The 23,026-nt window shown below is 36.5% G+C and overlaps 1 protein-coding gene across 1 annotated transcript in view; it reads left to right on the forward strand.

Moving 5' to 3' along the window:
• Positions 1–23,026, forward strand: part of SLC25A21 (solute carrier family 25 member 21) — a 252,422-nt gene that overhangs the window by 172,268 nt on the left and 57,128 nt on the right. The window contains exon 3 of the mRNA XM_040557950.1: positions 14,589–14,672. Coding sequence (XP_040413884.1) covers positions 14,589–14,672 — 84 coding nt within the window. The remainder of the gene's footprint in view (positions 1–14,588; positions 14,673–23,026) is intronic.

The raw sequence follows: 23,026 nt of genomic DNA on the forward strand, positions 1-23,026 counted from the left end.
TGATTTTATTATTCTCTCTCTAACTTTATGTGGAAGTGTTAAATTGGTATCTAAACTCTATGGCACATGTCAACCTATTGATTTATGTTTAGTTAAGTAACATGTAAGTGTATATCAAGAAGAATAAGGAATTTGAAGATGTGAATTAGTGGTACATTCATTGCTTCTTCTTATAAGCCTTTATCCTTTCTATTTCTTGTAATTGCAGGGAAGACAAGGAGTGTATATATATGTATGCATGTATGTATAAAGTCATTCAAAGGCTCATATCTGGACTTCCTAGAGCTTCTGATTTTATATTTGAAACAACTTGGTGGATTTTTTTTACACAATGACTTTTTTTAAAGCTATTTGTTTCCACTCTAATTAGGGCTTGTTGCTGCCAGTAGGAATAGATTTTTGGTAGAATTTTGAAATGTGCTTCTTGAGCTAGCTGTGTAAATACTGGTAGGTAGCTGGTTTGTTGTTTGCATTTTCTTAGAAAGAGGTTTATTTTTATTATATATGCAAAGAGGTTCTCTGTACTAAAGAGAGAACAGGTGAATTTGTTACTGATATATTCTGACTCTCCTCTGCATTTTCAGGATGTTATTCCTCACTTATAGCACAACCTAGTCTATAACATTAGATGAGCAGTTCTAGATACTCTTGTATCTATCTAGATACTATCTAGATACAGGGTTAGGATTTTTTTTCCCCACTTTTTAGACAGTATTTATTCTTTTTTTTTCTACTGCCACTTCGTATTTTGATGTTCATCTTTCAGTGAAATTTTCCACTTCTGAAAGCAGCAAGTCATATTTAATAAATGTTTGTGATTGGCCGAATCATTTATGTTGAAGAAATTTCTTCAAGATACTCATTCAAAATTCACACAGTCATAGCAACTGGGACAGAGACAGAATGACAAAAAATGAAGCAGCTAAAGTACTTCTTAGCACACAGTCCTGACCTGGGCAGGAAGTTTACCGGCTACTTAGAGGCCATTATATGAGCAGATCTGGAAACACATTAGGTTTCTGATCATTCCTCTCATTCTTCAGACATAATTTGTAACAGTGGTGCAGACATTAAACTATTCTCACTTCACATATTCTTTCAAAGAAAATTAGTTTCTCAAGTCATACCATATTTCCTCTGCATATTTTAGGAAAGTTATGCTCGTGCACATGTATACTCTAGCGGTGGGGAGGGAAACAGTAGTTGCTGAAGTACGTTAAAGGCAACGGAGAGCAAAGGGGGTGTCTTTGATCCTAAAAAAGACTTTAAGATATATTAAAGATGCCACTTGATATTAAGAAGAGATGAGATGTGGCATAGATGTAGCAAACCTCTGCAAACTACATACGTTATTGTTATATTCGTTGCTCAGTATAGAAATTCCTGCAAAAGTTTCTCATATAAAGTTAAAGCATAGGTTTCTGATGTATTTTCTAAACTGCTTTTATTGTTAATGGAAGCTGAAGGATTTAAGCATTGCAATTTGATACAGTACAGTACTGTAAATCAATACCATATAGTAATTCAGATATCATTTATGTCTACATTATGACTATCCATTCAACAAACTGTAGACATAGAAAGGAAAATTGCAGAACTGCAGTGCTTGTTTATAGGTGTTAGAGATGACATGGAAGGAGCAGAGACAATGATACGTTGCTCATATTTTGAACAATGACTGCCTGAAGGTTTTCCGTCTGCTCAATATATATGGTGTTTCTTGGACCACACTCTTCTCCCTTCTACCTACTTTCATAATTTTTCTCACTCTATACATCCATCAGTCATTCCTCAGCAATTGACTTTCCCTGTTTGCCCTTTTCGCAGCCCACAGTCTCATAGTGAAAACTTCCTGCAACAAAAGCAGCAGTGTTTGTTTATTGTGAAACTGTGGTTTCTCCTGCCAGTTCCAATGACAAGTTGGCATCTTGTGACCTCTAATAAATGGGGGTAAATGGTATGTCTATTAGCTGGTAGGCAGGATGGCTATTTGCATTTTCAAGAGGGTCTTGAAACATAAAAAGGCTAAAAATTCTCCTGTGCATGTAATGAAACTGGAGATTCCCTTCTGCAGACCTTTAAAGTCAGGTTTATTCTTGGAGGGGTTCAGGCCACAAGTGGGACAAGCTGTAGATTTAAGTACAGTACCAATGTACTCTGCAATGTTTAAGTAGATTAAGTCCTTCCCATGCCTTAGCCTGGGCACCTTTCAGGATGCATAGCAGAGAAAGTTGGAACCTGGCTATCCTTGGATTTCTGTTTATGTGCACAGACTGTATTGCACCAAAGTAAAGACCCACAACAGAGAAGGTGAAAGTACTGCCAGCGTAGTGCACACACTATCTGTCTAGGTCTTTGGAAGAAGCATAGCATAACTTTTGTTCTAAGTAGCTGCTTCCCAATTAGCTAGCACGTGTGCTAAGAAAAAGGAGGAAAGTGGCATGACCAATATGTTGTACGGTTAGGTTTTTATTTATTGCACTCTTACTCAGTTTGGCCTTAAACAGCAAATAGCAATGTATGAACCAACAAAGGCATAACCCTACATGTTGAATATAATTATATACATAGTAATTAACTTTTAGTTATGAAGCACTGAGTTTTCAGTCATATTTCAACAAGCCCATTTTATTCATCAGTAGACATTCAATAATTCAATAAATCAATTTGCTTTATCTCTAAGGCCATGTAGTACTACAAAGACTTGACTAAGTGCAAGTATGGAAGATGTACCAAATGTAACAAGGAAACAAAGCAGTAGTCCCTTGGAAATACTGCATGACAGCATCAGAACTGCCTTCCGTCATGTCTGTTTTTCAGTCCTAGGGCTCAGTAGCTGAGACAGATCAGCCATGTTAGTGTAGCCTGCCTGGAGAACATGAGCAAAATGTCTTTAAAAGACTTCTGTGAATGTGCGAAGTGAGAGGAGGAATTTTGCTGGTTTCCAACTGATGGTTAACAAAACATTTTGTTTTCTGAGATCATTATAAGAGAACCTTCACATACTTCTTTGATTTGAAGATTTTCATGAAATCATTTAACTTTTTTTTTGAACAATACATAAAAGGCCCAAGACTGCAAGCAAGCGGTAAAATCTGTTGAGAAGTTTATCCTCCAGACTACTGCACTGCCTGCTTCCCACAAATGTTTTTCTGCAATCCTCTCTCTCATTCAAAAGCTGCCCTGCTTTGTACCTTTAAAATTATCAGCACTTGGAAAAGTCTTGTTAAATCTGAAAGAAGTCCTGTTTTTCTTTAGACTTAACAATGTTTCAGATACTGATTAAAAAGGGAATTCTCCCTTTATTCCTGAGGTCAGTAAGAAATATTATGGAAAATTGCGTTAACTCTTGCAAATCCCTCTACAACTATAAAAGTACAAATGAGATCGTCCCTGCTGTTTCAGTCAGGCCTATGAACCTCAGAGCAATAGGATATTTATAAGAAAATTCCAGACATAGCAGTGGTGCCGTGATCCATATGACCCAAAGTTTCCAGTCTTTGTCTATCCTCCTGTCTTTAAGGAAAAACAGAGGGGCATAAAATGAAAACTTGGAAGATCACAAATCATTGTTATGACTCATTATAATGAATGATTTGTGCATTACTTTATGGAGTAGTTAGGTAGGTTTGGGGGGAATAAAGAAACCCTCCTTTTTAACTTTCACCACTTTCGGCCCATTTTCAAGCAACTGTCTTTCCTAAAATAACGCTGCTCTTTTTTTCCAAACTATCCTGGATAACCAGTGAGTTTTTTCAGCGGGGAGAGTGTGTTGTGATGTAAAGGTTCAGCCTTGTGCTGCCGTTGTCAAGAGCCTGTTAGTGTTTCCATTGCAGCACTAATTCTTATTTTCTGGTGTTTATAACCAGGCCATAAAATAGTTGAAGTCAAATTTTGGTAGTTTTCAAAATGTATTTACAAATAAGAAAAATAATCTCTTTGGGAGGGGCTTGTTAGGTCTGCAGAAAAATAAATAAATAAATAAATAAATAAATATCGTGACATCTTTGCAGCAACTGTGATTCACAGTTTTGGACACTCAAAATGAGTCTTCTGACCACAGCATACAACCTGTATTCAAGATTCTTCTGTTTTGCTTAACATTATTTCTGTTGTTACCTACTAAAAGTAGAAGTGTTACTCGAAAAATAAAAATAAAGTACTGAAGTCTGTAGGAACTGCTGTTGCTGCTCCTACGAAGTAGCATTTACTACACTGCATTTGGGATAACTCCCCTCTTTATCTTCAAACTGTGAGTAAATAGTGTGTATCCTCAAGTGTCAAAGTTTTCTCTTCCCTTCCTGGGATATATTTTAATTTGTTAGACAAAAACTTGCTGGAAGTGTGGATACATGTCTGTTGACTATAAAAGATGCTGGAAAGCTACCATTTCAACACACAGCAAACTTTCCTTAAAGTTATGGGATCATGTTTTTATTTTTCTTTTTACAGAGAGGGAAATGTACCATTTCAGATAAACTGTATTACAGAAAGCAAGAGTGTTCTGATATTTTACTAGTTTTATTTTAAGTCACCTCAGCAGAGCGAGTCATAGCTCTTCAGAGGAAATTTCATCCTTAACTTGCCTTGTTATGCCCTACTGTATGTTAAGAATTGCTGAGGTCGCTAAGCACTGCCTGATAATGAATTCCATATAAGCTGCAATATTGGAGCACAGCTGGGTGGGTAAGAATTGAGTTTCAGTCTTTAACTCAGAATTTCCTTATTTTACTGGTTTTATTTCAAAATGTAGTGCTTTTTTAAGAGTGTAGGTTTTCTGTTCCTTAGCTATGCAAATTAATAGAAAAAAGGTAATTTTAACATGGAATCAACATATGCTTGGAAGGTATTGCCCATGTTATGTATATTTGGCATCAGTCTTTTTAAATAGTCTGTCCTTTGATAACAAAAGTCATATAAGTTAAAGTATTCAAATGCAGAGTATTTAGCTGTACTTTTCAGTGGAGTAAGGCAGGTTATATCCTTCCCAGTATTTTAAATATCTCAGCCACTATATCTTAATCAAATTTTAAATGTTTTCCAGCACAGGCATGGGAGGTTGGGTGGACACTCAAAACTAACACTTCTTTCAGCAACTCACAATTTGATTTTGGCTATTTTCCACTGAAAATGAGTTTGGATTTCTTTAGTTGACCATTTCTTTCCTTTGGGAAAAAAGATATTTTCGGTTATCTTTACTACTTCGACCATAGGGAAAAAGTGTAATGTATATTTTGTTGTGTTTTGCAAATTTTTTGGTGCTAAATCTTTTTAATACAAAAAAAAGAAAAGTCAGAATACACTAAGCTGTGTTGGGATTCCTCTCATCGAAGAACTTAAGATGCTAATGAGTCCTGAAATGAATTGAACAACCCTTCAAAAAGACCTCCCCTCAAATCTTCTCGTCTGAAAGCCGCAACAATTTTCCTGCCTACTCAGAAAGAAAAGTTCTGTGTGATTACCAGAGGGGAAAATGAAATCAAAGCTTTGTTAAAAAAAAAAAAATGTAGAAATTCTTGGCCCCGTCTATAGGAATTGTTGACGAAAAAAGTGTCTTTTTCCTGTGGGATATAAATTTTCCTATTTCAATATTTAAACTGGAAGCATTTTTGAATAATGATTACTATTTGTATTTAAGTTATTGGTTAGTAATAACCAACAGTAATTATTCATTTGAGGCATTCCTATGGCTTATCAGATATGTTTTATTTTACAAAGCTGCATGAAGATTTGCCTTTGTATCTTTTTGAAGTAATAGAGAATAACCTTACTTTTTATAAGCAGCAAAATCATTCATCTTATTTGGTATCATTGATATCATAACAAATTTAACCGATAAATGAATTTTTCATATTCACATTCAAATTTTTTGAAGGCTCTAATTTGCACAGGCTCAATAATGCTCATCAAGGCATCAATAAGGCTCATTGATGGTAATGGCACAAGGCATGAGAATGGCTCTATTGGATTTGACTAATCCAACAGAGAGAGGTCAAGAGAGGATATACATTTTTGTAATAGCATTTCAACTAAGATAAGAAACTGGACATTTTTTAATCAGACACATGTTATGAACAGAAATCAGCCAAACCACATTCTCATTTTTCCCTGAATTGGGACTGGATGCTGGAGCCTTTATGTAATATAATCTAATATCTGACTTCTTGTGAAATCTCTTCTAGTCATTAATTTGTGTTCCTCATCACTTTGTCTGTTGTTTTTCTATAAGCAGTTTTGAAGAAAAACGTACAAGACTATCCAAAACTAATGAAAGCCAGACTTCTGTTGATGTATTAGGCCATCAGTAACTACCCATATGTAAAATCTTAAAAAAATAACTTCATCATCTCTGACAATGAAAAATTATTCCTCATGCTGTCATTTTCAATGTTTGTCCTGTTTAGATAAGGGGCAAAAACATCCATAGATTTTGGGATGGTTGTTTTTACTTAGGAAATACAGATTACAAGAGTTTTCAGAAATAAACCATCACTCTTAAAAACAAAATACTGTTTTTGCTATTTCTACTTTCTGCAGATTCACTAATAGCTAAGCATTTTATACACAAGATAATGTAGACAAAAAGCACAGGCAGTGTTTAAATTTACCTACTCCTTTTACAGTTGTCACTTCCTAGCCAATCTTACTTTCGTAAGATCATAAGATCACACCTAAGATATTGTGTAATCCTTCAGATATAAGTATCTGTCTAAGGTCATCACTGTTGTCATAGAAGTTGTATCCAGGCAGCCAAAATAGTTTTGAGGACAAAATTATACATTCATTTGTATATCCTCAACACTGGAGAGCTGTCCCTGCTCCAGCAGAAATTCCAGATAGGCTTTTCAGACAGAACATTAGAGTAACTTCTAAAGGATAATAACAGTGTGTGCTGTTTCCAGGTCCATAACTGTGAAGAAAGGCTGGTACTCGAAGGGACCTTGTAGAAGCTGAAAGCCCGCAGTTGTATCTGGCACCCAGAAACACAGAGCTTGGAAGCTGGAAGTTAAAGCTTGGTGTGCATGTGCAATAGGCAGAGAGGACACCTGCTCTGAGTCCCTTTCTATAGGTTCACCTCACTAAGAAACATGCCAGGATGTCAGAATAGAATGTAAGAATAAGATAGCAAAGTTTTCTTTGAATATATGATATACTGCATTCAGAAATAAACTGGGTCTGAAGGCTTCATCCTCCAGTGCCAAGGCACATATCATGTTTGCACTTCCAGTGCCAAGCTTAGGTGAACAATACAAGGGTTTTCTGTTCCTTGGTCAGCACGGAGCACTGACAGTGTTCTCAATATTTTAATCCATCAAATAAAAGCAAATTTGCACAATGTAACTAGAAATAGCATATGGTTTGCACAATCATAGCTATCAGTTTGCATGATATTTCTCTGACCAGCTTTTAAGATTGTCCTTCATTTAATCTTTCATTCCTGTGGAATAAGGGAATGGTAGTTTTCAGTGAATTACTTTTTGTTGTTGTTTTGAACTTTCCTCCACATAAACGCATGCATCGATGGAATTAGATTATTAAAAGTATTTATGGTTTGAACTTAGTTTCTGCCGTGTTTGTTTCTCAGGAAGACATTAAATTATTTGTATTTGACTGCTATAACTAGTTATTTTTACTGTACTTTAAGAAAATTACCAGAGGAGATTTTCATGAAACAGTTACATAGGTTCTGTAACTGCCGTACGTGCTTCTTGCCAAGTTTGTTTTTGCTAAATGCTCTTGTCTAAAGCTATACGTAAAGGATTTTTTTTATTTATTTATTTTTCTGCCATTGTAGCTGCTTTATGTTTTGTCCCCTGTGGATAATGGAAAAGTTAATAGTTCTTCATTAGTAACTGACAAAATACAGCTTTTATTTCTAAAATGCATTATTACACATTATTACACTCCAGGAATATATGTAGTGCCACTTTATTTTTCCCACTGATATTTTTGGTGGAACTATGTGCTAGAACACTAAAGTATAAGATGGAGGAAGTCATCCTTAAAAATAATAGGAAATACAGGAAAGATTATTCTATTTTCTGATCAGTATACTTTTGTCTGTTCTAGGAGTAAGTCTCATATTCAGAGAACTGGCTGATAATATCAGTGAACCACCTAAATCATTTTGCTGTGTTTAGGCCTTTGCTGTTTCTCTATTCAGTGATGTAGTTCATTCAGGGAAGATATTTTCAAAATTGTATATGCTAGGAGTGAGCCCACACATGGAAAGTTCTTATCATTCATGCTGAAAGCAAAATAGAGTGATGCAGATGATGCTTCTCTATCGGCAGCAGTTTGCAGTTGTAAAACACAGCAATAATCTGAGGAATAGAAACTATAATCCATATCTCTTCACTATCAAGTCAGTGAATAATCACATCTTTCTTCTGGTGCCTTGTCAGGAAGCTGGGGGGACTTCTTTTTGTTTCATGGATGCTGTCTTCAACACAAATAGTTTTACCAGAATAGGTTCCTAATCGAACAGAATGGAGGAGATCCAAGGTTGTAAACCAATGAGAGTTTGGACCAATTGCTTTATGAGAGCTTTGATAAATTGCTTTTAGTTAACTTAAAGGGAGGTGGCAACTGATGACGGTCTTACTGGATTCAAATTTTGATCAGAATAGGCAATCTGTTCCATCTAAGTTCTGCTCTAAATTGCTATATCCTTTGTTTATCTAGCTCTAACTTTTACTGTGAATGTACTCTTTCAGATGTAAGTAGGAGTTACTGTCTTACTCATACACTGGCAATGTTTCCTCTTTTTGCCCTACCTGGATTTCACAGCAGTTGCTGAGAATTTTTTATAACAGACAAAATGAAAATTGCTTGTTAACCAATCACATATGAAGAGGATAGAAGAATAGATTGGGATTGCAATAAGACACAGGTCAGGTGTGGAATGGATGAATTTATGAGCTGCAATATTTGTTAAATAATTCAGTAACTGTGAAAATTCATCAATTTGTGTTTGGTAATTTTTTATATGAACTTCATATCTGATAGTAGACATTCAGACTCACATAAAAGTCATCTCTGCAAAGAATTTTGAGTTTTCAGGGTATCTTTACAATTATTTTCATTGTTACTATTATTTTCTTTTTTCTGCCATAAAACAAAAAAGTTCCTTCAAAAGTCATAGTGGTAAACAAAATAAATAACATCATGAATTCCAACAAAGTGAATAAAATTTCCATTTAGATTAATTTTGAAATCAGTTTTGTAATACTTCTCTAGCAATGATTCTGATTTATTACTTGTAAAATAAACACAAACTGTATGAAAGCAGGTGATAAATTCTGTAGTTAGATGGAAGCAAATCTATATCTGCTAAACACAATGACAGGAATAAGTTCTGTTCTTTGCCTGTTCTCTATGTTACAACTTTATAATATTATTATGTTTTTTGCAGTTAAATTATCATCATAGCAATACTATAATACTTAAAATATGACCCTTATACTAGCATAATTTATATCTTTTATATCTCAATTTAGTTATTAGCCTGTAAGAAACATAAGCAACTCAAAGAACTTGAGCCAAAAAAATAAAATATATTATCAAGGTCTGCTTTGCAGTGCAAAGTTTTGCATGAAATCTGAGCATCAGTAGATAGCCTTAACCAGTAGTAGCACCTGAATAAATGTTTAAGTTAGCAAATTGAAATCTTTTTATATTATAAAGCAGCTATTTTTTATTATGGACATGAACTGTTAGATGATGTATATTGATATAAAGCTTCAGGCTATACATTCTTGATCGAGTTATGCTAGTAGGACTAACTACAGAGGTGTGTCTGGAATCATGGGAATTATTGGAAGTTTAGGAAGACTATAAATGTTTTCAGCTTTCAGAAGGCTGTATATTTCTTTAAAAGTTGTTTTAAGTTTAACATTGCACAGATAATTTGTTTTGTTGTTATGCCACATAACTCTTCTCTCTTCTTTATATTATATGAAGAGCTCAGTAACTGAGATTATTTGCTTTGGTCCCAATCATGGGGGGAATGTTAGGAGCTTTATTCAAAATAGAGTAGAACGTATGATAAAATCCTAACAAGATGTGAGAAGAAGGAAAAAACATCTAAGACTGCCACTTATTGGAAGCACTGTGACATGGTGTAAAGTCTGGTTCTCTGAGTCAATGTTTTTCTTTCCCTCTGAGCTTTGTGGTTGAGGAACTAGTCAGCAGTACTGTACAAATGCACCGAGAAATTCTGGAATTTATGAATGAGGGTATGGGCTTTGTAATCCCAGTGGCGAGTCTGGTCCACATCACAGAATTTGGTGAGCCCGCTGCACATCACATTGTGGTTGTTCTACATAGCTGTGATTTAGCTGCTCACTACCTACTTGAACATAGATATGAAAATAGTGGTTTCTTCCTTTTAGATTTTAAGGTAACTAAAAGAATTTCAGCATGAATTTGACATCTTTATTCAACCCAGAGCATTAAATAAAAGGGGGAGGACTGCTAGGTAACATTGCAATGAACAGAGTGTAAACACTACATGTGTATATACTGTAGTGGCAAAATCCACAGGACACTTTTGATGAGATCTTCAGCAAACATGAACAAAAAAATTAGCAAAGGAGAGAGGGAGAGAAAAAATATATATTATATACACATATATATATATATCAGAAAGCACACACATCTCCATGTACTCCTATAGATATAGTGTTAGAAAAGACTTTAAAGGACTTCTGCAACAGGGTGTTTTTGCAGGAAATCTTCCTGTATAATGAGGATTTTGTTAAACTCAGCATAAAATACTGGCCATTATAAAACCCAAAAGAACTTTAAGTTAGGCATTGTAAATAGATATGTACCTTTGTGTACAGCAGAGTACACAAAGTGTACAGCAGAGTACAGCAGAGTCGTTTCAAAATATGAAGTGTCACTTGTTAAAGGGTAAGTTGCTCAGAGTACTGATGAAAGGAGTCAAGCATCTGCATTGTGGGATTTCAGGCTCAGCATGTTGAGAGTTATTGACCAAGCACTGTAATAACCATCAAATGCTGTTTCTTGTGATGTACAAAATAATTTGGGTTTATTCATTTCACAAGTGGTAGTCATAATGCTGAATAATGTGGATGAGTTACAATATTTTCTTGGGTTTAGATCATAGTTTTCAATGCAGACGTTGCATTTTGAACAGACCCCAAGACCTCAAATTATTTTACATGATTTCCACTTTTTGAGATCCCAGCCATGTCTCTTTTGGTTTGAACAGGGAAAGACATTGATGTTCTTTTTTAAAATAATATCAGGACACTTTGGTATCAAACAAAGCTACTACAAGGTGGTGTTCAGTCAAAGAAGGCATAGAAGGCCAAGTCTCACGGCATGTTGCTATGGTCCCAAAGGGAGATTGCGAGGTCCCCAGGGGCATCAGGAGCTGGAGGTGGGAGCAGCAAGAAAGGGAAGGCAGCAGGCCCCAAGCAGGAGGAGATTACCGGGGCACCAACACGTGGCCCAATGGTTCTGCCAGCAGGCCCAAGGTGGGAACACACATCACAGCATTTTGGCCACGCCAGACAGCAAAGAAGAATTAAAATTAGAAAGAAAGAAAGTTATCTAATGATAATTTTTAGGGCAATCAAGCTCTCAGTAAATGTTTACAGTGTTGGAGCATACAGTGGCCGATCTGCCTCCCTGTCCATTCAACATGTCTCTGATTGCTGACTGCACATGATTCTTTTCAGACATCAGAATAATAAATTAGGTCAGAAGTTAACGCTCTGATTATATTTATAGGTGAGTTTATCTTTTTTTGTTCTAGCAAAGCTAATACCTTGCAAGGCAGGCATCCAGCTCCCAAAAATGCATGAAATTCAGGGGTTTTATAATGCTTTTAGAAGGAAATGGATTGGAAGCAGAGAAAGCCATTACGTATCCCCCAGTTGTGTTCATTCCTCTAAACAATCATTAAAAACAGACCAGGTTGTTTACTGAAGTGAATGCTTTCACTCTTTTGGATTATTAAGATTACCAACACAGGCTGCTGCTGCCTCCAGAAAACCAAACATTTTTTCAGCTCTTCCTTGAGCTTCTTATAACAAGTGCTGGTGATCAATTAGCTAGTTCATTAACAAGTTACACATGATTTTATTGAGGCAAGCAATTCTGAATCAAAGAACCCAATTCGCAGATCTAGGTTGAAACACATAATTGGCATGTATTTTAGGATCACTGTTAAAGCTATAAAAAAGATTTACTAGGGAAGGAATGGATCCAAAAACCCTAAAGGAAGGAATATGTTACTTGTGTGACTCAGTGTTACAAATAGACTCATTTAATACTAGAATCTTATCTACATTAAAATTTAAAAAAAAAAGCAACTTTAACTTTTTTTAGCAAGAAGTAGTCCTCGTGTCTTTTCATCTGAAACAATGAAATTGTTTATTGTATTATTGTCTTTTGCTATGATTTTCATTATTGCTATCAAAGACGTACTTTAGTTAATTATTTAAATTCAGTTGAGAAGTTGACAGACTGTAATTGTAAATCAAAATTAAGTAACATACCTTCATTGTGTTGTTGAGATGCACAGTGAGACTGTGATTAATGCCTCAGTTCTACCAACAGTTGTGCATGCGCGGATTAGCTGGGAACCTTGCACATGTGCTAGTAGGATAAGCTTGAGGATTTGTAAGGTGAGAGAGAGGGAAGGCACGTTATTCTGAGGATGTTTTGAAACAGTAAAGCTTTGTTCTGAGTTTACAAGTGGGCCAAATCTTGAAACTTGAGAAAAAGAGTTCGGGTTAAGAAAGCTTTACTTTTGAAATACTTGAGAAAAAGTAATTTGCTGGTGAGTTTTTGAAAGAATTTTTTTGTTGTTCTTCTTTAAAAAACATAAAGACTATTTTTGTTTTTGAACTGACAGGTATAAATAATCAAGTTTTATATATATCAATATTTGATTAGAATCTACTTTCTGTTATAATGTTGATTGCTTGATTACCTCAATGTAAAAGTTTCTGTAGCTGGTATTTCTGTTGGACTTGTGCAATGGCATTGAGGCATTTTCAACTATTAGCTTTCCCCAGGGTTCTTTTCAGACAAAATGTTATGCATCAGCTCTTATTTGAGTGTAAGCCTGTTGAATAGCATTCTCTTCTCTGCCAACTTGGCAGCAAGTTTTCCCGCTAATAAAAGAGGTTACCCCAGATAGAGATCCCAGATGTGCCTGAACTACTTTTATTAGGACTATGGAGGGGCTCAGTGTTTCCTTCTAACTGTTTTCAAAAAAGGTGTGGGCTTGCCTTCATAAGTGCCTAAAGAATTGTATTACATCACTGGATTTTTTTTTTCCTCAAAGTGAATAAAACATTAGATGTGTTAGCACAGAACACAGTTTAGGAAATACTGATGTTCATTATGATAAATGCCTTTTGTTCCAGTAGAAATCTTGATTTGTTTCTACTAAATTCTCGTGAAAAAGAAAACACTGCTGTTTAACACTGAGTTAAAAATACCGTTATACCTTCACATATTAATGAGATTCAGTGTAATAATCAGAGTAAGTAACAATAGATGTTTCCTAGAGGAGCAGTGGTTAGTACTTGTTGAAAATTCAGATTTTAAGAAGCCATATACGCATATATTTGTTTTGCCCTGTACCTGTGGTGTATGAGTTTCTTGATTATGTCAGTTATTCTTTGAAACTATTTTTTTGCTGTGTAGAATTTGTATTGTACTTAGTGATAAAGCCAGCTTATTGATTGACTGATAAAGACTTCTTGTAGATTGGATTTGCTAATATCAGTGTTCTTTTTTTTTTTTTCTTTTTTTTTTTCAAAAAAAAAAGGCTTTCAAAATTTCTCCATGCTATACAAGAAGTAGGATAATCTGACTGGGGTATTGAATAAAATAATATAGTTTGTTAAACTTGCTGTTTAACAAATACAGAAATTGTAAATAATAAGATGTTTACAGTCTTAAATCATACTCTTGATTTTCCTTTCAAGGCCTTTCTGTTGAAATCTTTATCACTGTCAGAATATGAAGAGAGAAAACAAGGTTTTAATTAAAAGAATTAAAAGAATTCATTGCTTTGTTTTATTGTTCATCTTATTAATAAATTACAAAAAATGAATGATGCTGTAATTTCTGGTCATGTCCCTGGTTGATTTTTATTGTAATTGCATCAGATATAAAAAGAACAAAACTGCACAGTGGATTAATTTCATAGTGAAACACATGACAGTATTCCGTTTCAGATTTTCAAAAACAGGGTCTGATTCAAAGACTCCCATTAATTTCAATCGGCTTTGGATCAGGCACAGGGTTAACAGCTTATTTTTCAAACAACTAGAAAGAGGTGTAAATGTCAAAGGTGATAGTTATACTGTGAGTTCCATAAACTACAAAAAAAAAGTTACTACTAAAGCTCTATTTTTCCTTAGTTTAACAGCTTCTATGAAAACAGTGTTAATAAGTATATCAGGAACAGTATATAATAATGAATCAGATACATTAAATAACCTTTAAAACTTCTTTTATATAATAATTGGAAAGTTAAAAGTAACTTAAAATCCCTAACTTCTCATGCTGTGATGTAAATTGTATTTTTTTTTTAGGTTCCAAATTCAAAGAGGGAAAACTGATCCGACCAGTTACAAGAGCCTGGGGGACTCTTTTAGGACTATTTTCCAGAGAGAAGGGTAAGAGTATATGTTTTTAAAATTGTCAATTTTATGTGACCTTTTTTAATCACCTATTTTCCGACATTAGATCCTCTTTATATTCCACCCTTTATGCAATTGCCAGAATTTGGCAAACATTTAGTCTTACATAACGAGCACAATTTGCAAAGTCCTAACATTACTCACACTCACAATACCAAATTTTGCTATTAGGATATGTTTTAAAAACTGTGATACATAGCTGTGCAGAGATACTTGGGCAAACTCCGCCTCTGTACTGGCAGCGGGATGGCCACATCAGTGCAGTTCAGTATCTTGGTTATTTTATCTTGTTTTCTGAATGAGCTCAGTCTGAGCCTGAGTTCAGTGGAGTACTTGTTTCCAACCTCTGATGAACTGGCATTCCCAGTTAGCTGTGGTAGGCAATGTTTCCAAGACCTGTGTGAGTAAAATTACACGACTTTTCAATTTGACAGAATGTGGAAAAGGATTTATGGTTCTTAGTCACCTGAACCTTTAGAAGGTTACACCGTTCTGAGCCAAAGCTCTTCTAAGGGACTTGGGCTGTGATCCAGAGAGGCATTTAAATACATGCTTAATTTTATGTTCAGTCCTGTTAAAGCTAGTGAATGTAATGGGACTGATCACATGCTTAAAGTTAAGCCTGTTATCCACAGGAGCTCTTTGGGAGCTAGCCTTTAATCAAGGTAACTCTAATTAGTCAATGCCAGTTTTGAATAGCTGACAAGCTTTTCATAACAACTTTGCAAATGCAACAGCAACCAGTATTTTGTCCATATATTGATCAAAATGGAATTGTGCATAGATGCCACATATGGAAGCAGCAGAGGTGCAACGGGGATCAGACTTCTTATGTCCACAAGTTGTACTGGTAAAACATAGGAGAGGCCAGCAGTGAAAAAGAACTAGACCAATATTGTTTCTTGTAGTGAGATTTAGCTAAACTACCTTACATAAGTACACAGATATAGAACTAGGTAGTTTGAATTGCTAAAGTAAAGAGAGATGTAGAGATGTTTCACTAAAGTTGCAAAGAGAGGAAGTTGTCACGTTTGCCGTTATCGGCAGTATTTGTCAGTTAGAAACAGAATGTCACATTAAAACAGTCATCAGTTGTAAGCACAAGGGAAAAAGGAGGAGAATCTCAGATACAATATAATCTTAAACTTTGGCTAAAAATAAACAAAAGTAATCAACTAACCCTAACAAACTTCTCTGAATCCTTGAGTCTGTTATTCCCACCTGTGCAAATTGTCCCATTTCTGAAACTTGCTGATTATGACACTTTGGGGGAAACAAGAGAGATGACTGCGAAATCTTTAAGTTAGTGGAAATCTTGAACCTAAATTGAATTATTTTGAATTTAATTCTTGAACCTCTCCTTGGGTGATCACAAAAATATGCAGAATAGAGCACCAAGAAAGGGCTTCATATTTAGATACCAAGCAAATAAAAACAATATATGAAGTGTCCAGATTCAGGTGTGTGAACTGGGAGGAGGGTAAAAGAAATTCTTTCATGCCCCATGTTTATTGCATATTCGCTAGCCCCAAATAAAATCCCCTTCAGCATTTTTATACTGATTTTCAGAGAGATCCAATTCTGTTTATACTGACTATGTAAGGGATTTATGCACCTCTCTCCAGCACTCAGAGTTGCCTACTGCCATATGTGACTTCACGTTAAGTTTATCACAAAACAAATTCATGAAATAAGGGAACATGTCAGAAAAAGAAATGTTACTAATGGCCTGCACCTGAAAATATTTACATCTGAGAATAGTGCTTATGCTCTTCTGTAGTAACATTTTCAATAGTAGCAACTATGGCGAGCTAGGATGTCCAAGCCCAGTTCAGACAGATAAGATATGTCTAATGCCTTAATTTTTTGACCTTGTTCAGGTTATATGAAGAGTAAATTTGTGGGATTGACCTAATAAGTACTTATCATGTTTATTAACATATATGCAAAAGTTTAATTTGCTGCAATCTCTCTTACTGAAGATTGACCAGTATTATGTTACTGCAGCATTATAGTAACAATCTAGTGATTTCGTGACAAACTGCTTCATTGGAAATGGTGGCCAGGATTTCTTTAACCATCCCTCTGATTTTCTCTCTGTTATAAGGAGAATTGCAGATAAAATATTTCCACTAATAGAATTCTGTCCTTTTCAAAGAATATGAGGTCTCCTTTATCTTCACAAAATATTAAAAGTTTCTTAAACAAAAAATACAGGAAAAAATAAAAAACCTCTACAAAAGCTCCCTTCCCCCAGCTCCCAAACTTTGAAGAGTTCTTTAGATGGAAATAAATTTTCTCCACAGGGAATTAAAATCTTCAAAGAAGGATCCATCCCTTGAACTCTTTTCTTGTCTTACAAGAAAACAGGAGCCACAAAACATAAAATTTAAGTGAGACTCACTAAAGGAAGGGTCAGTCTAGCACAGCATTGGAGGTGACATAGCTGTCTATTAAATGGAGTTAGGAGTATCCACTTCAGGGCTTTTGCAGACTTGTGCTGAAACCTTCCAGTCACTGCCAATTGCACAGGGACTGCAGCTCTGCGAATCCTCTTCTGTGGTGACCAGCCTTTGTTTAGCAGTATTTGTTAGGAACCTTGCATCTGAATTTCTCTGGTTTCACTTATGAGATGCTGCATGTATTGACAGATCTTCAACAGCAGAGGTAAAACCACCAGGAGTATATCTGTTTATTGAGGAGTGACAGCTTTACAGCTAACATAAAAATAATCTGATGTTTATTGGGGAAAATGTTTGGATAGAGGATTACCTGAAACCATTAACAGAGAAAGCTTTTCATTCTTTTTAGGTCCTACAAATAAGGACCTAAAAGGTTCTTAGAGGTTCTAAGGGGTTGATCATGTTTGTTGACCAATGTTTGCATTGTTGCCATTTTCACTGCACTTGTAATCACTCACTTCTTTGATAACGACTTAGGTTTGAATATGAAATGTCAGAATAAACCGACAGTCTAGCTGAATGTATATGTTGCATTTATATTAAAGACACATGGCGTTGTCTCGTATTAAGAATGGAAATTATGTCCATCTGCACTATCTTAATTTAGAGTTGCATCCACCATTTTACATAGATGCTGTTATTTTGGGTCTGTAAACAACTTTTTTCATATAAACTTAGATTTTCATGGGCTCATTATTTTAACAATAAATGTTCTGGCTTACAGTTGGCTTTTTGGATAGGCACCCAGTCAAGTGCCTGTTACTTTCTCATTCATTGGTTAGCTTGCCTGAAACAGAAAGGGTAGCAGTGTCCTGGTTTCCAGTTTTGAAACTCAACATTTGAGAAAGGTACAGTTTAAAGGGCTGTTAGCTTTTCTTAGACCTAGATGATCCTGGGAAAATACAAAACACAATAGTCATTGATCATTTGAGACCTCATTACTTCTGCTGGGTTATTTGATTATTAATGCTGAATTTGGTTTGGGAAGGAACAATTACCTCCTAATAAAAAAGCCCAATAAGCTTTATAACTATTTCTGTCTTCTTCTCAGCGTTGCCTCATACTCTCATACCCCACTCTTATACCTATAAATGCCTGCCTGTATGACCACACACCTTTCTTTCAATAAGCAGCACCCTGACTCATACATTAGTAGGATTAGGCTTTAAAGCTGCACAAAACTTGTCAGCTATGGGTGGAGTAGGCGGGAGAACAGCCAAGGCTAAGCAGGAGCTGGATGAATGCTGAGTTGTCAGCAAATGTGCAGAAGCTGGAGGGTTCCTGGCTTATGTGATAACAGCGATCATTTGTTGATTAAGGAATTTGCTAGCACTCTCCTTTGTCCTGCCTCTATCCCTTGGCTGTCTATCATGGTGACAAGTGCCTGAAAGACTACAGCAGTGCTCTTGAGACCTGGCTCTCCCAGCTAGCTGCAGATGATGCTCTGCTGCTTCTGATTGCCAACAGGTCAGGAAAGGAGACTTGCAGGATTGCCAGCCCTGCAGGCAAGCTTCAGCCTCTGGCACTCACCAGCAGTCATCACCACCCATTCCTGGGGCCCAGCTGGATGTGTGCTCTTCCAGCTGGGCTGAGGAGACTTATCAAAAGGCTGCCAAATAAATGTTATACAAGATACAAATACTTGGCTACCTTGTGCATGAATCCTTCAATGAAATTGCCGACCGGGGAGGTGTGACATGGTCAGTCATGCCAAAAATCCCTTTTCCCAGCTAGCAGCTACGAAGCAGAGATTCATTTCCACTTACTGGAGGCATAAATTCCTCTGGTATCAAAAGACCAGACTTAGGCTCTGACTTAAGTGCTCTGAGGCAAGCAAAAGTGGTAGATTAAGATGTTATTTGCTCCCACAGCTATCTACCCCACTCCTTGATTTCTTTTTAGCACCAGGAGAGCAGAAGTGAACTTGGACCCATGCTCACTCGCTACCTTCGGGAACCTGGTTTCTTCATATAGATCCGCCTGCACTGGCACTTTCAAAGACCTGTGATCTAGCAAACTGAAAGCACATTTTCCCTGTTGCCCACTACTACAGGAACAGTAACTTCCATGTGAACCCTGAGAAAGGTCTGCTAGCACTCATACTTCAAAAATACCTATACATAGTTCTGTCTCTTTTCTAGCCCTACAGGTCTGCCCTACAGGTCAACCTACAAACAAATAATACTTGTACAGGTCTTGCTAAAGTCATAGAACCATAGAATCACAGAGTGGCTTGGGTTGGAAGGGACCTCAAAGATCATCTAGTTCCAACCCCACTGCCACAGGCAGGGAAGCCATCAGGTTGCTCAGGGCCTCATCCAACCTGGCCTTGAACACCTCCAGGGATGGGGCATCCACAACCTCTCTGGACAGCCTGTTCCAGTGCCTCACCATCCTTACAGTGAAGAGTTTCCTCCTAACCTCTAATCTAAATCTCCTCTCTTTTAGTTTAAAAACATTCCCCCTCATTCTGTCATTATCTGATTGAGCAAAGAGTTGCTTCTCATCGTTTTTATAAGTCCCCTTCAAGTACTGAAAGGTTGCAATGAGGTTCCTCTGGAGCCTTCTCTTCTTTAGGCTGAACAGACCCAGCTCTCTCAGCCTTTCTACATAGGAGAGGTGCTCCAGCCCCTTGATCATCTTTGTGGCCCTCCTCTGGACCCACTCTAACAGATCAACATCTTTGTTGTGTTGGGTGCCCAAGGCCTGGATGCACTACAGTGCCAAAATATCTTTCTGAACCTATCCTGATGAATCCACGTAGACCATATATAGCAATATATAGTATATTACTAATTTTCCCTCTCTTTATCCCACATGTACAATTATTTTGTGGGTCACAGTATGCTGCATCAGCATCTTTGTGACATACTGTTGAAAAAATTATCACATTCCCCTGTGAAATAATACCATCTGAAACTTAAAGTATTATTGAAGCTTTGTAACACCCTACGAGAACTATAACTGAGATTTTGAAGAATAGTGTGTTGACTTAAACTGTGACTCTGTATAAAATCTCTTGGCTTTTGTGGACAAAAATCAAAGTCTTAGAGCTGAATTTTTGAATACCTGAATCCTTGTGCTTGCTTTGCATATCTTTGAAGAAGAAATCTCAAATTTAGGAAATCTAGTATTTGTGCATTTTCAGGGAAAATGAGCCTGAAAAATATAGCTGGGGTAATCACAAGTTCTTTTAGTACATAATTAAAAATATTAACTGTTGAATCTATACATTTACTTTCAGAAGTGAGGGACTCCATTTGCTTTAACATTTCTTCCACTGGTTGAGACTTTGATATTACAGCCCCTCTACAGGCAAGCCATGGCATTTCTCAGCCATTGCACTCTTCTGAAGAGTTCTTGGTGTGGTTTGGAAGACAGGATTCATGTGGCCTTCTGGGGAATGGGGCTCATGGACCTGTAGTGAAAAGAAAAAAGATGCCTTAGCAGACTTCAGCCTCTTGGTGCCACATGATGAAAATTTCAGAATTTTTCTGGGTAATTAGCAGGAGTTCCTTTTTCATAATCCACTATGTATACATGCAGAGTAATATACTGCATAGCTGTTCTTGATGCCATTTAGTCTAACTTTGCCCCATGCCTTACTCTATATAGGCCTATGTGTAATATCATACTTACATGGTCTTACTATTTTCAGTTTCATTTGGTTGTCTATTGTGGTTTCAAGACATAAAATTTAAATGGTGGAACAGTCCTGGTTAAAATTATCATTATAAGACTGCTTTTAAGATTAGAGACAAGGAAGGCAGAAAAGTTAACTGACAGATTTTTCCTGATTATTTACTTTAAGGTTGTGATTTATATTATGCTTGCAAAGGTTTAGATCAAGTATGGCCACAAAGCAGAGATCTTTAGTTATGTGAAGGTGATGTGTATTGTGCTATCTTCATTAAATTAACATTTGCATTTGATATTTAAACTTTGTCTCATGTCCTAGTAAAGACCGCAAAAATGTCAGGAAATTCTTATCCCTCATAGTGTTTTAAAATGCACATACGCATGCATATGCATGCCTATTTGTAAAATGTTCATACATTTACTTAGTCTCTTAGTAGACAAAACTTACCCAGTTCATAATCCAGTGAAGTTTTGCCAACTGTCCCAAGTGACTCTGGATGCTTTTTGCAACAGTAGTCAGTCATGAGAAAAAAAAAAAAAAAGAAAAAAAAAAAAAACAGATGAAAACTGCTCTTTTAATCTCTAGGTCTCAAAACGCTCTACAGAAGAAAGAAGTATCATTATCTCATTTATGCAGATGGGGATACTGGGGTTTAAGGTGCCAAGCAGTAGAGTAGGAGCATGAACACAGATGTTTGTCATGGAGCAGACTGATACTGGGTACTTTGTTTGCCCCATAGTAACATGTTAATATCAGAGCTCTGAGGAACATGTGTGTTGGACACAAAATTGCATTCTTTGATTTAAGCTCCTAGTTCAGAAGGGGTTTGAAGACTTTTGGCAATCCCTTTTGTGAGGTGGTTTGTCCAAGGTCATACATGGAGCTAGTGGCAGTTTTAAGCCTGTAGCCAGATATCCTGACTGCAAGACTGGTGCCCTGTTCAATGGACTGCACTCTCTGCAGATAGTCAGCAGCATTTATAGTGATGTTACTGTCATCAGGTTTTCATCATCCTGCTCAGGCAGGAATTCTCTGTTCCTCACTGTAGGTTCCCTACCCCCATCTTCATATGTTAACACTTGAAAACACAAGAAATGGCTCTGGAATGTGAAAAACTTTTATTCCCAGTTTTATGTGTGTAGCTTTCTGAAATACAACGAGGTTGCACTGGTGTAACTATGGGCAGCATTTGGCCAATCACATTTTTATTACTGATGGACGGACATTTTACTTACAACATTTGATCTGGTATATATGGCAACAGAGTAAACAAGGACACTTTTAGGGAATCACTTCTGAGAATCAGCTGCTTTAAAGATGAAGTGCATGTTCATTTATTTCCCATAGGAACAGAACAGAACACATTAAAATTATATAAATCTTATAAGCACCTTAGACGTAAACAGGCCAGACATTAACTGTCATTAGTCGTTACTGTTTGCTATGGCCACTGGAATGGCCAGTTTACACTTGGTAAGTGTCTGGTTTGTATTTTTTAAAGGTTCAGGTTGTATTTATTAAGTTTCCGATTTTTTCACCATCAGTTTGTTTTAATCTGAAAGCTATGATTCCTTGGGTGTCTGTGTGTTCTATTAATGCAGCATAAATATAGTTCTTTATATTACCATATTTATAACAGTAGTTCCTATGGGTTCAGTTTGGAATTATATAACTGCATTATAAGATTACAGTAGTAAGGGGATACCTACTGAAGGTTATTTACAATCTATCTTTATCTACTCTAGCTAGCAAAATAGCAGCAGACCTTTAATTTTTATTCCTTATGATTTCAACGTTCAGGAATATTTATCATTTTACCAATTTACGTTCCTGCTGCATTCAGACGTATTAGTAATTTTGTTTAAAGAGATCAATGTAATAATTTCGCTTTTTTAAAAAACTCCTGTTAGCCTAGTGTATGGGAAAATATTATACTGTGCTGCATCACTGTACTCTCTGAACATGTTTATGTTCTCTGAGTGTGAAGAACATAACTGCCAAATTTTGTAGACCAGGAAAATGGCCATGAATGCCCCCTGCTTCAGCAAAGCAGCTCATCACCAGGGGCTGCAGTGTTTGGCAGCAGTGACTGGGACGTTCCCAAGCAGAAGCTTGTCCCTGGGGCCTCGGCAGGGGCAATTTCACCCTGAATGGGGCCGTACTGTGGGGCTGCAGCCAAGCCCCGAGCCCACGGCACTCGGAGAGGTGGGCTCCGGGCGGAAAGTGGG

This window comes from Cygnus olor, chromosome 5 (assembly GCF_009769625.2).
Source record: "Cygnus olor isolate bCygOlo1 chromosome 5, bCygOlo1.pri.v2, whole genome shotgun sequence".
In the NCBI taxonomy this organism is placed as follows: Eukaryota; Metazoa; Chordata; class Aves; order Anseriformes; family Anatidae; genus Cygnus; species Cygnus olor.